General features: G+C 43.0%; 1 protein-coding gene across 1 annotated transcript; it reads left to right on the top strand.

Annotated features, from left to right (window-relative positions):
• Positions 1–473: 473 nt before the first annotated feature.
• On the top strand, positions 474–12,739 carry mknk2b (MAPK interacting serine/threonine kinase 2b). The gene is made up of 14 exons (XM_034209376.1): positions 474–584; positions 1,097–1,300; positions 1,756–1,843; positions 2,069–2,170; positions 2,301–2,398; positions 4,670–4,749; positions 4,911–4,984; positions 5,158–5,262; positions 5,488–5,543; positions 5,672–5,767; positions 9,078–9,272; positions 9,365–9,529; positions 9,630–9,670; positions 9,767–12,739. The coding sequence occupies exons 2-14, from the start codon at positions 1,250–1,252 to the stop codon at positions 10,029–10,031; spliced, it is 1,416 nt and encodes a 471-aa protein (XP_034065267.1). The 5' UTR covers positions 474–584; positions 1,097–1,249; the 3' UTR covers positions 10,032–12,739.
• Positions 12,740–13,365: the final 626 nt, after the last annotated feature.

Raw genomic sequence — 13,365 nt, 5'->3', positions numbered from 1 at the left:
CAGCCGTAGGTCTCAGTGATGGCGGTCAGTGTTGATGGGCGCGCCATGTACGGCACGTACTCGCCGTTTAGTTCCTCCATACCATGCTCCATACATGCCATGGTGGGCCTCTACAACAAAAAACAGCTCATTGGCTGGGTTCCATTTCGTGTTTCACAACTTTGGTATTTACCATTTTCCTGAAATGTGTTCAGATGTTCACCTGGGTCGACATTGAACTATCTATGTGACAAACTTCATTGAATAAAGTATTTTTTAGGTATTTTGCACCATGCTGAGCAGCTATTCTTAGCTTGAGACGAGGTGAACATGTTACAGCCATACTAAATAGTATCAAGCCACCATATCCGTTTCTAGAAGATACGTGATGCATCCGATGCATCCCGTCTGTTGGTGCAGTCCTGAGGAGGGAGGAGACAAGGAGGAGTCAGCGGGGAGGTTATAAAAGCACCTACGCAGTATTTCTTTCACCACCTTCCAAGCACTCACTATCCGGCGATATCTCCCTTGACCGTCCTCTGCGGCTATTGAAGCAGTAGGTCAGACAACGACGCTAACACTGGAGCTGTAAAATCAACTACGGGGTGAGTAAACAAAGTAGCTCATGATAGCATTTATTTATCTGAGCTTTTAGTTTTTTTTAATTCGACCGTTTTCAACGTTAGGCCATTAACTGTCGCTAACCGTTGTTGTCTGAAGTTAAATGTACATCTGTCCGTTAGTGTTAATTTTATCTAAACGTCACCCTCGCTGCAGCAACCTCTACCGTTAACTGAAAACAGTGGTGCTTTCCGACTTATTTGTTCATCTTACCAAAACCTAGATATTGTAATGACGTATGTCTTAAATTGGCCTTTTAAACGGCTGTAACCAACACAGCTAACGTTAAGTGGGTGGCGCTGCAGTTGGCTCACTGTTGTTGTTGTTGTTGTTGCATTGTTTGTATTACCCCTTGAACACGTGAAGGATATTAGCTAACGTCGGTATACGGATTCATATTCTTCTAAAGTTGGTGAAACGTTGCTTATTGTAGCTATAAGTAAGCGACTTGCTGTTGTAATATGGGTTGTAACGCGGTGTTTTGTATTGTCCACAGGGCTCCCGTTCAAAGCGCCGCATCAAGCTGACCAGCTAGCGCAGTGAAATCACTTGCAACTCTCTCTGAAACGATATTTCTGTTTCGGAGAAGTGCAAATTGATATACAAAAAAACCCACTGCCGCCACCAAAAATCCAAAATTGAAGCAAAAATGGTTCAAAATAAGATCACCGAAATCACTGGGTTCCATCGCTCTTTCAAGGTGAGTTTGAGGTTTGTTCAGGGGGGAAATGCAGATCTACTATCATCATGCTTTTTAGGAAGACTATAATCAGAGAGCAGTTTTGTCAGCTTGTATGAGAGGACCTCACATCGCTAGCCTATATATAAACACATCTGTTGCCCACCCACTTCTAATGTCTGTCTATGTGGCCTGGTGCACGTGTAGGTTAAGAACTGTCAAGATATGTGGCCATTTTGCACAATTGGCAAGATTGTTATTTGGTTATTTTGGACTAATTTTAGCTGACTTGAGGTTGGAAATAAAATGTTCTTGGTTGTAAGTGTCCACCAATCGGCTGTTTTTCTGTTTTGAATCTACTTTATGGTTTTACACGAGATAACAAAACCTCTTATCACTAACATTTGATCATCTCAGCTAAATAGCTCCTTGATAAGATTGCATACCTTAACAAGCTCATGTTTATTCTTCTCTAGGGCCAACATCCCTTTGAATCTGACGACTTCACTAAAAATGGATCCCTTATTGATTCGTCCTTTCATTTTGATTCCTCCCCAAGACATGGTGAGTATTCAGTGCTTTAGAGCTGTTATTTTTCAGAGTTCTAACAATGTAATTCTTATTTATTTAGTTTCACCTAGTTCGTACATTAAGCCTGGATTCTCCAATTAAGCGTTCTCACTTTGAACAATAGCACCCTTGATTTATTCTCCCCATGTGCTTTCTTGGAATTTGTTTAGGTTGTTTCTTCCCTAGCAAATTATAATTTAGGCACTCTTATTTTGACAGACATAACTTCCAGCCATCCTATCGACATCCCCGATGCCAAGAAGAGAAACAAGAAGAAAAAGCGTTGCCGGGCAACTGACAGTTTCTCAGGGAGATTCGAAGGTAAAAGCCTTTTTTGTCCAGAATTATAATTTGATAGAAAAACTCTGCATTAAACATTGATGTGCATTATTATTTTTTGTTAGTTTGTAAAATGTAGTGTTTTCTTGACATGTAAAACTTTGTGCCACAGATGTCTACAGACTGCATGAAGAGTTACTAGGAGAGGGTGCTTATGCCAGAGTGCAAACATGCTTCAACCTCATCACCAACAAGGAGTATGCCGTCAAGGTAAGAAGGCAACAATTCTTACACACTTAATGGATGACTATGCATCGCCTTGAATTTCTGCAAGTCAGTGCCCCTGTATCCACACGTCTGAATGTCGTAGTTGCCACATAACACATGCCTGTTATCTGTGTGAGGTCCCACGTTTAGTAATCAATATAAAGACGTTGCATTTCTAGGACGGCACTAGTTTACTACTTTATGAACTTTAGAGATGTGGGTTAAGGAATGAAATGCCTTGGCACACGAACAAGTCCTGAGCCTTTTCATGCTTTTGAGATCTATATGTAAGGAAACTGGAAAAACATTGTGTACGGGTTCCTCCTTTTCACTGGGCATTCTTTAGAAATCTTGTTAAGGGAAGTCTTGATCCTGGGGCGAGTTTTTTTTATTTTCAGCTCTCTATAGTGGATGTCTGCAGGCTCTTGTCTGTGTTGTGCTACTGCTGCACTTTTCTTTTCTTCCTCAGAGTGTGCAACACTAGCTGCTGTTAGACACATCCCCTCACTGTTTTTACAGATGGCCAGCCTATCACAGAGCTCGTAGGAATACACCCACCCCTTTTCTTTTCTCTTATTGCCTACAGAGGACGCTCGTTGGAGGACACAGTGTACTCGTAACAGTGCCAAAACAAAACCCACATAGAGGAAGGAGGGGTGAGGGTTGTGACCCATAGTGTTTACACTGCTTTGTTCTCCCTTTTACTCGCTACAGTTTTACTTTTTTCTTTTCTTCGAAATTAGGTGTAGACTTATGGAAACATGTCTTGACTTCCATTTTTTTTTGTGCCTTTTTATGTGTAATGCACATTTCCTCAATTTGGGAACAAAACATTGTGAAAGATGTTTCTTTGCTGAACTCTTTAAAAGTGACCCTAAGGCTTGTTTTTCTTTTTGTACATTCTTGAATCTTAACCCACTAACTCCATTAGGACATTTGATGACACCTAGCTATTTTTTAAAACTTTTAATTCTTATTTGCACTTTAATTTTGTTAAAGTGTTTGATATAGATGTTGTTTATGTCCCCATGGAGCAAGTGTCCATATCATACCAGTTAATATTTCAGAGGATTCCGGGCACAACTTATGTCATGTGACCATGTGCCGCGTTACGCTGGTTTGGTAGATCCCTTGGGACTTTGCAGTTGTGGGGGAGAAGGCACAAGGGTTGGAGGTCATTTAAGAGTCGGAGGGGGCTCCTGCCAGATGTCCTGTCTCACCCCAGTCTGGAGGGGGAGGGGAGAATTGCATGTTTGGGCCGCTTGTGTTGCAATTGCAACAAAAGCCACTGAGCACCAAGGGCTAACTTGCAACTCTACTTCATAGGGCCTTGTTTTGTCAATCATTGTTGTCATTCTGATCCATTATATGGGTAAACAACCATAAATCTCTAATACCCGTCCGCCTTATCACGATGATAATGCATTTGTCAGCTATGTTTTGCATTTTTTTTATCTGCAACTCATTATCAGGGTGCAAGGCTTGTGTAGTGGTCAGGAGAAAGACGGTTGATGGGGGTTGTTTGTGCTGCTGACTCAGATGGGAGCAGTACAGAGGCTTTGGAACGTTCACAGGCCCCTTGTCTGTCTATTAATCCTAGACACACACTGTAACTCTGGCCCCACTGGGCTTCAATAGCAGCTGTAATCCAGCCACCAGGAAGAGAAACATGCACAGCCTCCCAAGCAGACAATAACCAACCTGGGCTGGAAAATTCAGGCCTTTTGCTTGTTGTCAGCAGTCTGTCTGTCTCTCTTGGCATGACATCGCTCGGCTGGCGGTGGCCCCTCGGTGGTTTAGTTCCAGGCAGCACAAAGCTAGATTAAGCAAAGAATTGTTGTTGATGGTAAACAGGTTTGCAATAACCCATGGGGTGTTTCAAAGAACGCAATCAGCTCCTTAAGAGTGCTTAAGATTTAAATATGGGTCACACGTGAAATGCTAAATATAGACATGCCGTGACTTGTTAAATTCTCATTCAGAGGTCTCTGCTTCTGCAGGCAGCATGGAAAGTAGGTTAAACTATCTTTGCAACAGTGTCACAGGTTGGGAAAGGGGGAGGAAAGCTGGAGAATTCTGGTCTGGGAGAAACATTCGTTCTAGCTCTCTGTATATGGTATACATAATCTGTGCTATTCATTGATTTTAAAACTGGTTTGTGTCAGCCACTGTTTATTTGTATTAGGAGTCATTAGATACTAGAATACACTAGAATTGTCTTTTATCATTCTCCTGTGGAAAACATAGACGTTGAATTATCATTTTCTATTTCAGATCATTGAGAAGAGACCGGGTCACAGCCGCAGCCGCGTCTTTCGAGAGGTGGAGATGCTCTATCAGTGCCAGGGACACAGGTAATGGCATGAGCAGCTGATGTACCAAAGACTGACTGACCATTTCATTCTGTTGGAGCCCCTCAGTGCTCTTACTCCATAGTGAAGAAATCACTTTAAATGTTTGCAAGAATAGATGCCTCTTTTACAACTGGCTCATGGTGAACCTTTTTTTTTTTTAGTAACATCCTGGAGCTGGTAGAGTTCTTTGAAGAGGAAGATAAATTCTACCTGGTGTTTGAAAAGCTAAGAGGAGGTAAGTGAATTCAAACCGTTTCAGGATGCCTGCATCAGAACGTTGTTTATTTTTAAACATTCCTGTAATGCATGTGCTTCACTGCAGCCAGTTGTTTATCAGTGTTTGGAAGAACTTTTATTATAATTTCTTGTAAATGGAGCTGCTGTACTCAACTTTTTGCTCTTTAATAGGCTCCATCTTGGCACACATTCACAAACGACGATACTTCAGCGAACAGGAAGCCAGTGTTGTCGTGCAGGAAATCGCCAGTGCTCTGGATTTCCTGCATAACAAAGGTGAGACCACTCATACAAAATAGATTTGTATAACTCATGATCACCAAAAAAGCCCAACTGTGAACATTTGTTTAGAACTGGAGAAACTGAACAGATTTGCCCTAACCTCTTTCAAACCGGCACTGGCAAACAAATAGAATAGGGTGCTTTCTGCATTACGTTATTCTAACATGGTGGCCTGATATTAAGTATATTACTGATTCCTTCCCTGTTCATTTTTTCTAGGAATGGCACATAGAGACCTCAAACCTGAAAACATCCTCTGTAAGAGTGCAGACAAGGTGAGTTTACCACATGCGTTCCAGCCCAATTAGTTGAAAGGACAACACCTTGATATAAACTGTTATAATGTGCTCTGCTTATCAAAATGTGATTCGTGTTAAGGATTCTAAATCTTTCTCTCTGTCAGATTTCCCCAGTCAAGATCTGTGACTTTGACCTGGGCAGTGGTATCAAGCTGAACAGCGACAGCTCACCCATCTCCACCCCTGAGCTCCTCACTCCTGTAAGTCCTCCTTCATATTGTTCTACTGTTGTTTGCCAAACAGTTTAGACTGCATTTATTCAATGGGAATAGGAGAGTACCATTGACAGGAAATGCAGGCCAGCAATGTATTAGTAAAGCTTTGTTGCATGGTCTTGGTAACATTTCCCTATAGTGGTGTGTGTGTGTGACCTTGTTGTTTTCAGGCTGTAAAACATTGCCGTTATCAAGTCAAATTGGCTGACTTTCTATTGGGCAATCCTCAGTGGAGTTAGCTGCAGGGCAGCTCACTGATAGGAGAGATAAGGTTTTGAGGTTAAGGCAGTTCAGTGTTGGGCAGTTTCTGTGCAATGACAGGGATTGTTTCCTGTACGTCACAATCGGGCAGCGTTTACCCCCCTGGCCTATCAGTAACACTTGGATAGATAGCCCTCAATTTAATGTCAACGGCCTGTTGCTTATCATTCTCAAATATTGAGGCCTGTGTGTTTGGGAGTTATGATTGTTCAACTCTTCAGGTGTTGTCACAGCACTAAGAAAGTCATCTGAACACTGCCCAGAAAATCCCTTCCAACCGCCAAAGGGGGGGGGGGGAGAGGAGGAGGAGAGGAACAGAGGAACAGGGGAACAGGGGAACAGAACAGTTAAACTGGCAAGATTCCTCCTCGTCAACATGTACTGTCTGCGGGGCTGGGTAGATGGACCAGAGCAGGTGAAGGATGGCAGTTTAGCCTGCAGGAATGTGGTGGTGGTGGGGGGTTTCTTCAATGGTAACTTCATCTTCCTTTAGCAGAACTAATGGATGGAGCCTAACCCTCAGCTATTTGAAGTGCGGAGATGGATTTGTAGTTTCTCGAGTTTAGTTTACATGGACTTCGATGTTTGGCCTGAATGATAAAGTATGCGTTTGGTGCAGTAGGGTGCATCCTTTTATTAACTAAAGCTTGCTTCTTCACCATTTTTGTACCCAGTATTGTTGTACATAACTAGACGTTATCTCACGGAAAGAAGTTCCTGCCTCAGAGAACACATTGTGATAGCCTTGAAGGATGTCCTGTGGTATGAAGTTACAGAGAAACCATAACACACCACTTCTTGCTCATGCCCCTTTTCTCTCTGTGGTAAGAAAGAGAAAAACATCCACCCTCCTCTCTCTCTGCTTAGTCTCCGCCCAGCGGCCCCAACCACGCTTGTGCTTGTCTGCGCTTTCTTTATGTTCATTATACAAAGGGTGTGCATGAGGCTTGTTCTAGAAATGTTAGTCTTTCTCCTATACCTAGCAACTGGGATATGATTGGCTGGCCCAGGGGGTGGGGGAAGGCAACTGGGAGGGACAACTACCCAGTCCGCTCATGCGCTCTGACTTGTTTTCTTTGCCCTGGTCACATGAACAATGTTATCTGATTTTCATCTCACTATTGGCACTCTCCCCCCAGCCCGCCCCATACCCACATTCCAACAGATGCTGTTGCCCAAATGAACACACGTTTGCCATCTTGATGAATCCAAATGTGTTTAATCACCTCTATCTCAGGGCTATTTTAGGAAGTACAATAGAAGCGCAAAAGGTCCTTTCTAGGAGAAAGCTAATTTTATTTTCCGAATACTTACTTCACAAGTGAATGCTGTGCTGTCTACTTGGCATAAAATTGGACTGTTGAAATGTCACTCTTCATGTATACCTGCTGTGAGATGTAGAACTGAAAATTGAGGATGCTAAACAGAAGCAGCTTAGACTGCATCTTTTATTGTTTGCAGCTGCATGGTGACAGAACACGTCTCCTTCCTGTAAGCCTCTTCAGATAATCACGTAGTTTACAAACAGCAGAGGTGTGTCATCAGCGGTGTCAGTATGGCCTGACTAGTCACATGGTTTCAGGAAAGCCCCAGGTTGCAATACCAACTAATATGTGGTGACTGCAGCAGATTAGCAAGTATAGCTTCAGCTTACAGTAAAGTTTGAGGAGGATGTGACTTACGCAAGTTCACCAGGTGTTTGCAGCCAGCAGTACAGGAAGAACAAATGTTATTTCCCTGCGCCCTATCAACTCTTTATGCCACAGGCAGTACTAGATGTTCTATCTTTACTCTGACTTGTAGTATATTTGAGTGGCTTTGAAACAAAATTAGCCTTGATAGCTGTTTTCTTTTTAAAGTTTAGTTTTGGGGCACCTTGGTAGGCAAAGTAACCTTTTGTGTCTGTTATTGCTGTGGCAGCTGCGTTTGGCCTGAATCCTGGGGGCTTGTCTGCGGAGGCAGGCGCCCCAGACATGATGTTGTTGGTGTTAACGTGGGGGTTGGGGTATACTCTCCCGACAGAAGCAGCTTTGTCTGAGACGAGATTCCTGTGCAGCAGATTTCATTACATAAGGGTGCAGCAGGGTGGAGGAGGAGTTAGGAGACAGCTGGGATATGGTACCAGGACACAATGGTGGCCTGCTCAATGTAAACATGCTCGACCACAGATGGAAAGAAAGATGTAGGCCACCGTGCTTTGAGAGGAAGCAGGCCATGATCTGCCTTGGTCTGGATTCTGCTATCATTTACATTTGTAGCTCAGCAGGCAAAGGATGGATTACAAGTATTTTCAAAGCAGGTTCTTAGAATGTACCACTAGTTTTCTATATTTAGGACATCTCTCAAAATATCCAAGGCGCCAACCTTTTTTAAATTGCAACATCTTTAATCAATCTAAAAGTTCCTGTTAAGGTTCGGTGACTATGGAGCCAATGGAATATTTCTCCTGCTGATCTAGCGATCTTCAGACTTGTTCCTACAGAATTAAAACTGCATTTGGTTTTTATTTCAAAGTTGCGTAACTGACTAGGACTCAGCCCAGTCTCTGGCTCTGCAGGACAACCAATCCTCTTTTCACCGCTCGGTGTTTGGCCTAATTTCCCTCTGAGCTACATAACAAGGTACCATCAGAGCCGAGCCAACCCTTGCCCTTGGCCCGTTCTGCCTGGATTGTGTACGGTCAAAGCAGTGAGTCACTGCTGCTGCCTACGCAGGCTGACCTGCTTAATTATAGTCCCACACTACCTCCTACACTTGGTGTGTAATTGTACACAATGTTCCTACTTGGCTGTCCTTAAAACATCAATAAAGGCTGTATAGCCCATTTTAAATGAACCAATCACTGCATGTGACTGTCACATAGTCTATCCCCCCACCACTGTGTAGACCCTAAGCTTTAACACGAAGACACAAGGAATCAGCTGAACAGAGGAATGTGGGCAGCATCCATGAGGCTTCTGTTTCCCTCAACTCTGCTGATGGTACTGCTTCCTATCATCCCGGGGGCTAACCAACTTGTGATTTTGTTTTTCAGTGTGGCTCAGCAGAGTACATGGCACCCGAGGTGGTGGAGGCCTTCAGTGAGGAGGCAACTATTTATGACAAGCGCTGTGACCTGTGGAGCCTTGGAGTCATCCTTTACATCATGCTGAGCGGCTACCCCCCCTTTGTAGGCCGCTGTGGTGGAGGCTGCGGCTGGGAGTTAGGGGAGCCCTGCCACACCTGCCAGGTAAGAGTTTGACATTAGTGAAAACTAAACAATGCATCTCCTCCATCGAGGTCACAGCAACTGATGATGCATGTTTTTATGTCCATCTTTAGAACACTCTGTTTGAGAGTATCCAGGAAGGAAAATACGAGTTCCCAGAAAAAGACTGGGCTAACATCTCCTCAAGTGCCAAAGACCTCATATCCAAACTTCTGGTTCGGGACGCCAAAAGTCGCCTGAGTGCCAGCCAGGTGCTGCGACACCCCTGGGTGCAGAGGGTAAGTCTTAAATCATCACGCCTCTTTTGCAAGACTTCGGCCTACATTCTTAGTTTGGGTTTTGTCAATAACTTTTCTCTTTTCTTTTTTTTTTACTCAGGGTGCATCTGACACTTTATCAACATCAATCCTGCATCCAAGGTGAGTTCCAGCTACAACACACTGTCTTCGTTATGGACACTTCAGCTTCAAATGTTTGAACTTTGTATTTAATCTGTTTTTGATCTTGTCCCGTAGATCCAGCAATGCCAGGGATTTTACATTCTTTGCTGACAAAGCCATGGCTGTGAACCGGCAGCTAGCTGAACAGGACGACATGGAAGACCAGCAGCTGCAGGATGTCCCGTTTGTTATTACCACTACTGGCTCTTCTATTCGCCTCTCCCTTTCTTCCAACTCCAAGCTGGCCCTGCGCCGGCAGCAGCCCAGCCTGGGGCCCGTCTCTGCTGCAGAGCTCCGCCAGCTCCTGGCCCCTCTGGTTATTGTGGGAGACTGTGCCTGAACCTTCTCAACCCTGACCTCCGACCTCCTGTTAAGATTCAAGTCCAGATCCAGACTACCCTGGGACTCATCAATTCTGTCCCCCCTCCCTGACTCTTGCTGGCCTTGGTTCCTCTGCCATTTGGGCTTTCTTGCCTCGCTGTAAGGGAGACGCTGCTTGCAGCCCTTCCTCTAAATGCCTTCTGCCCTTCCGCAGCACTTTTGAAGCACATCAGCCCAGGGCCCACACACACACACACGTCAATGTTTGGGGGGGGAGGGCCAGTTAATGATTTGGGAAAGAAATATTTTCTAAGTTTTTCTTCATAAAAATAAGTTCAGAAGAAAGCAAGAACTTATCTTTTTAAACTAAGCTCAGACACCAAAGGACAACCTGTTGTGCTGCTCCCACGTTACAACTGGATCCACTGTGAAATAATTTATCTGGAATGTTCTCTTTGCCTGTATGTATATGCATGAATGGCCCATCTGCAGATACGTACGAGCTTATGCAATATGCCAAGTAGGCTGTCCTGTATCAGAGGGATTTATAAGAGAGGTTGAAAGGGCTGTAAGCCAATGCTGCCCGTGCCTGGTGCGGTCCGTTCATATGGCTGGAGACTTAAAGGTTTTTGTTTCTCCATTTGAGATCAATTCCTCAACACTGAGCTCCTCTATAAATGTAAGATAAAACATGCACACATCGAGCTTGGTGGCCATGCACTTAATGCTCCCAGGGCAAAGAATGTTTGTTTGTTCACAGCCAGGCACAACTTGCGCTTTCACCATTCATACAGTTTATTCCATCTATGCCAAATGATCCGTGGCCACATCATTCATCCCTCATGTCTGATAGAGTTTGTTCCAACCTATTTCACTTGGTATATGATGCATGGCCATCCCAAAGTACACCTCTGACGTAGCTCTTAAGTATATCTAGTTTGTTGGTACAAGCTAATTATTTAAATTTGCTGAGCTAGTGAAACTGGGTCAGTGTTACTCTCATCATAAAGAATTGTCCCTTTGCTGCAACCAGGACTACCTTTTTTCCCCGTCATTTCTGTCTAAGAAATAGAACTTTGAATATGTTGGCTGTAAAGGTCACAAGCACATTTTGGCCAATGTGACGGTAGTGTATTTTGTTTATTGAATACACACATTTGGACCATTTTCTTTTCCTTCCCCAAGTTCACCATTGATTTGTTTGTCACATTCTCATTGCAAAACAAGAGGGAGATGTTGAAAAAGAAACATTAAAAAAGGAAACATTCCACAAAAAGAAAAACAAAAAGTCTTCCGGGCATGTAGCTGTTTTAAGTTTACTTTATTTTTTCATGTTTGAAATTCCATGTCATTGTGCCACACTGATTTTCTTTTTTTCGTATGGCTGTTAAGCTTATTTCTATAGTGAATTTCATGCAGGTTCAGTTCAGTTCAGGTGAAACAGCGGATGTTTTTCCTTGTTTTTTTGCGGGTTTTTTTTTTTAGTTCAGAGTACGTGGTGTATGAGTTCAGATGGGAAAGAGTTTAAGTTGATCTGGAGCGTTCTTGCCCAGTGAAGGAACGTTTTTAAGTTTTATTTGTAAGAGTTGGCAATAATGTTTTTTTGTTTTGCCATTCAGACTAAGTTGAAGCTCATTCTGAGACTGATAGGTAATGGACTGGTTATGAGGTCTCACAACACTAACCATTTCACCAAAGGGGGTTCAACCTGATTGGACATGTGATCATCACCTAGTTGGAGCAGTGGGATTCTGATAGCCGCGTCCCGTTACCAGCGCTGCAGCGATGGTACTCTGGAAATGGCTCACTTGGTGTCATTATGCTGATAATGGGACACCGTAATAGTTCTAAAATACCTTTCTACAGATGCATCGTTCTGGGGTTTTATGTCTTATACTAAGACTTACTTGAATTTGTGTATGCAGCTGGTTCTCCATTTGGGAAACTACTTTGCTACAGGTAAATGTCTAAGCATTAGGCTGATGATTAAGGCAATCTTGGGGTTTCTAAAATACCTAAAACAGTTCAGTATTCTGCCTTTGTCTCCTTTTCGAGCATCAGACAAGTTGGACCCTACTTTTTTTTTTTTTTTTTTTAGAGGGTTCATTACTCAAACGCACAGTTTCTGGCCATACTCTTAATATCCTGGATGTTATGATTAGAGTTTTCTTGGTCATGACCATTTCTACTTTTGTCAAATGGCAGTAGCTTTTTGGACTGCCTTTTATTGGGGGGTGGGGCAAATGGGACAACATTGTATCCTTAAGCCTCACAATTTTTATATTGTAAGTCATTTTGAAGTAAGGATGTGTTCAAATCCAGTCATTCCTTCAAATCGACAGTCCATCATTCTCCCCAAATTTGAATGTAGCCCGCAGGCAAAAGCATTTACAATCCAGCAACGTTAATCAAATGTTTTATAAAGAGTTCTTCTCATGGACATGGCGTTGAAATACCCTATCTACGTGGATTCAGTCCTCAATCTTTTATTTTCTATTGAGTTGACATCTGTTTTTTAACACTGAATGCACAAAGACTGTCGTGTCCATGAAAAGATATTTGAAATAAATACATCCTTTCAAATACGAAACATATTTTTGAGTTAAAATAAGCACTTTACTGTACCATGTGAATGATTGCAGTTCACTCAAGGAACATTTATGACCGTTGCTAAAGAATTTTGTATTGTTTTTCTTAAAAAAAATTGCAATAAAATGCTTTAAACTACTCCCGTGTTTGTCTGATTATTGTGTTGTCTTTGTTTTACTTAAAGGGCTGAAGTGAAAACAACTGTACTTTCTCTCACTAGTTTCATGTTTGCAGTTTATCTTTTGGTCAAGGTTGAGGCTGTTTCCTCTGACTGTAAATAATCTAATCAGCAGCACTCTCTGATATCTCAGCCACATGTGACCGTGGTCACATGTGTCCTTGGCTGTTAAATGGTCGTTGGTAAATATGAGCTCAGTTGTCTCCTCACACTGGAATGAGACGGGGGGGGGTGGTTAGTCCTGCTGAGAGTGGGTAATATGCCTGATCTGACCAGACTGATGCAACCTGCTGCAAGAGCTGCAGCTCCCATGTGCCACCTCATGATCCGCCTGGAAATACAAAATGACTTCTGCTGAATTAGCTAAATGCCAGTGTGTCATTTCAACACCGCTGCAAGTCAGGATTTGTATTCCTGTTTATATCAAGATAAAACATGCACTCATCGAGCTTGGTGGCCATGCACTTAATGCTCTCAGGGCAAAGAATGTTTGTTTGTTCACAGCCAGGCACAACTTGCGCTTTCACCCATTCATACAGTTTATTCCATCTATGCCAAATGATCCGTGGCCACATCATTCATCCCT

Source organism: Gymnodraco acuticeps, unplaced genomic scaffold (assembly GCF_902827175.1).
Source record: "Gymnodraco acuticeps unplaced genomic scaffold, fGymAcu1.1, whole genome shotgun sequence".
NCBI lineage: Eukaryota > Metazoa > Chordata > Actinopteri > Perciformes > Bathydraconidae > Gymnodraco > Gymnodraco acuticeps.
This window is presented reverse-complemented; position numbering and strand designations above follow the sequence as displayed.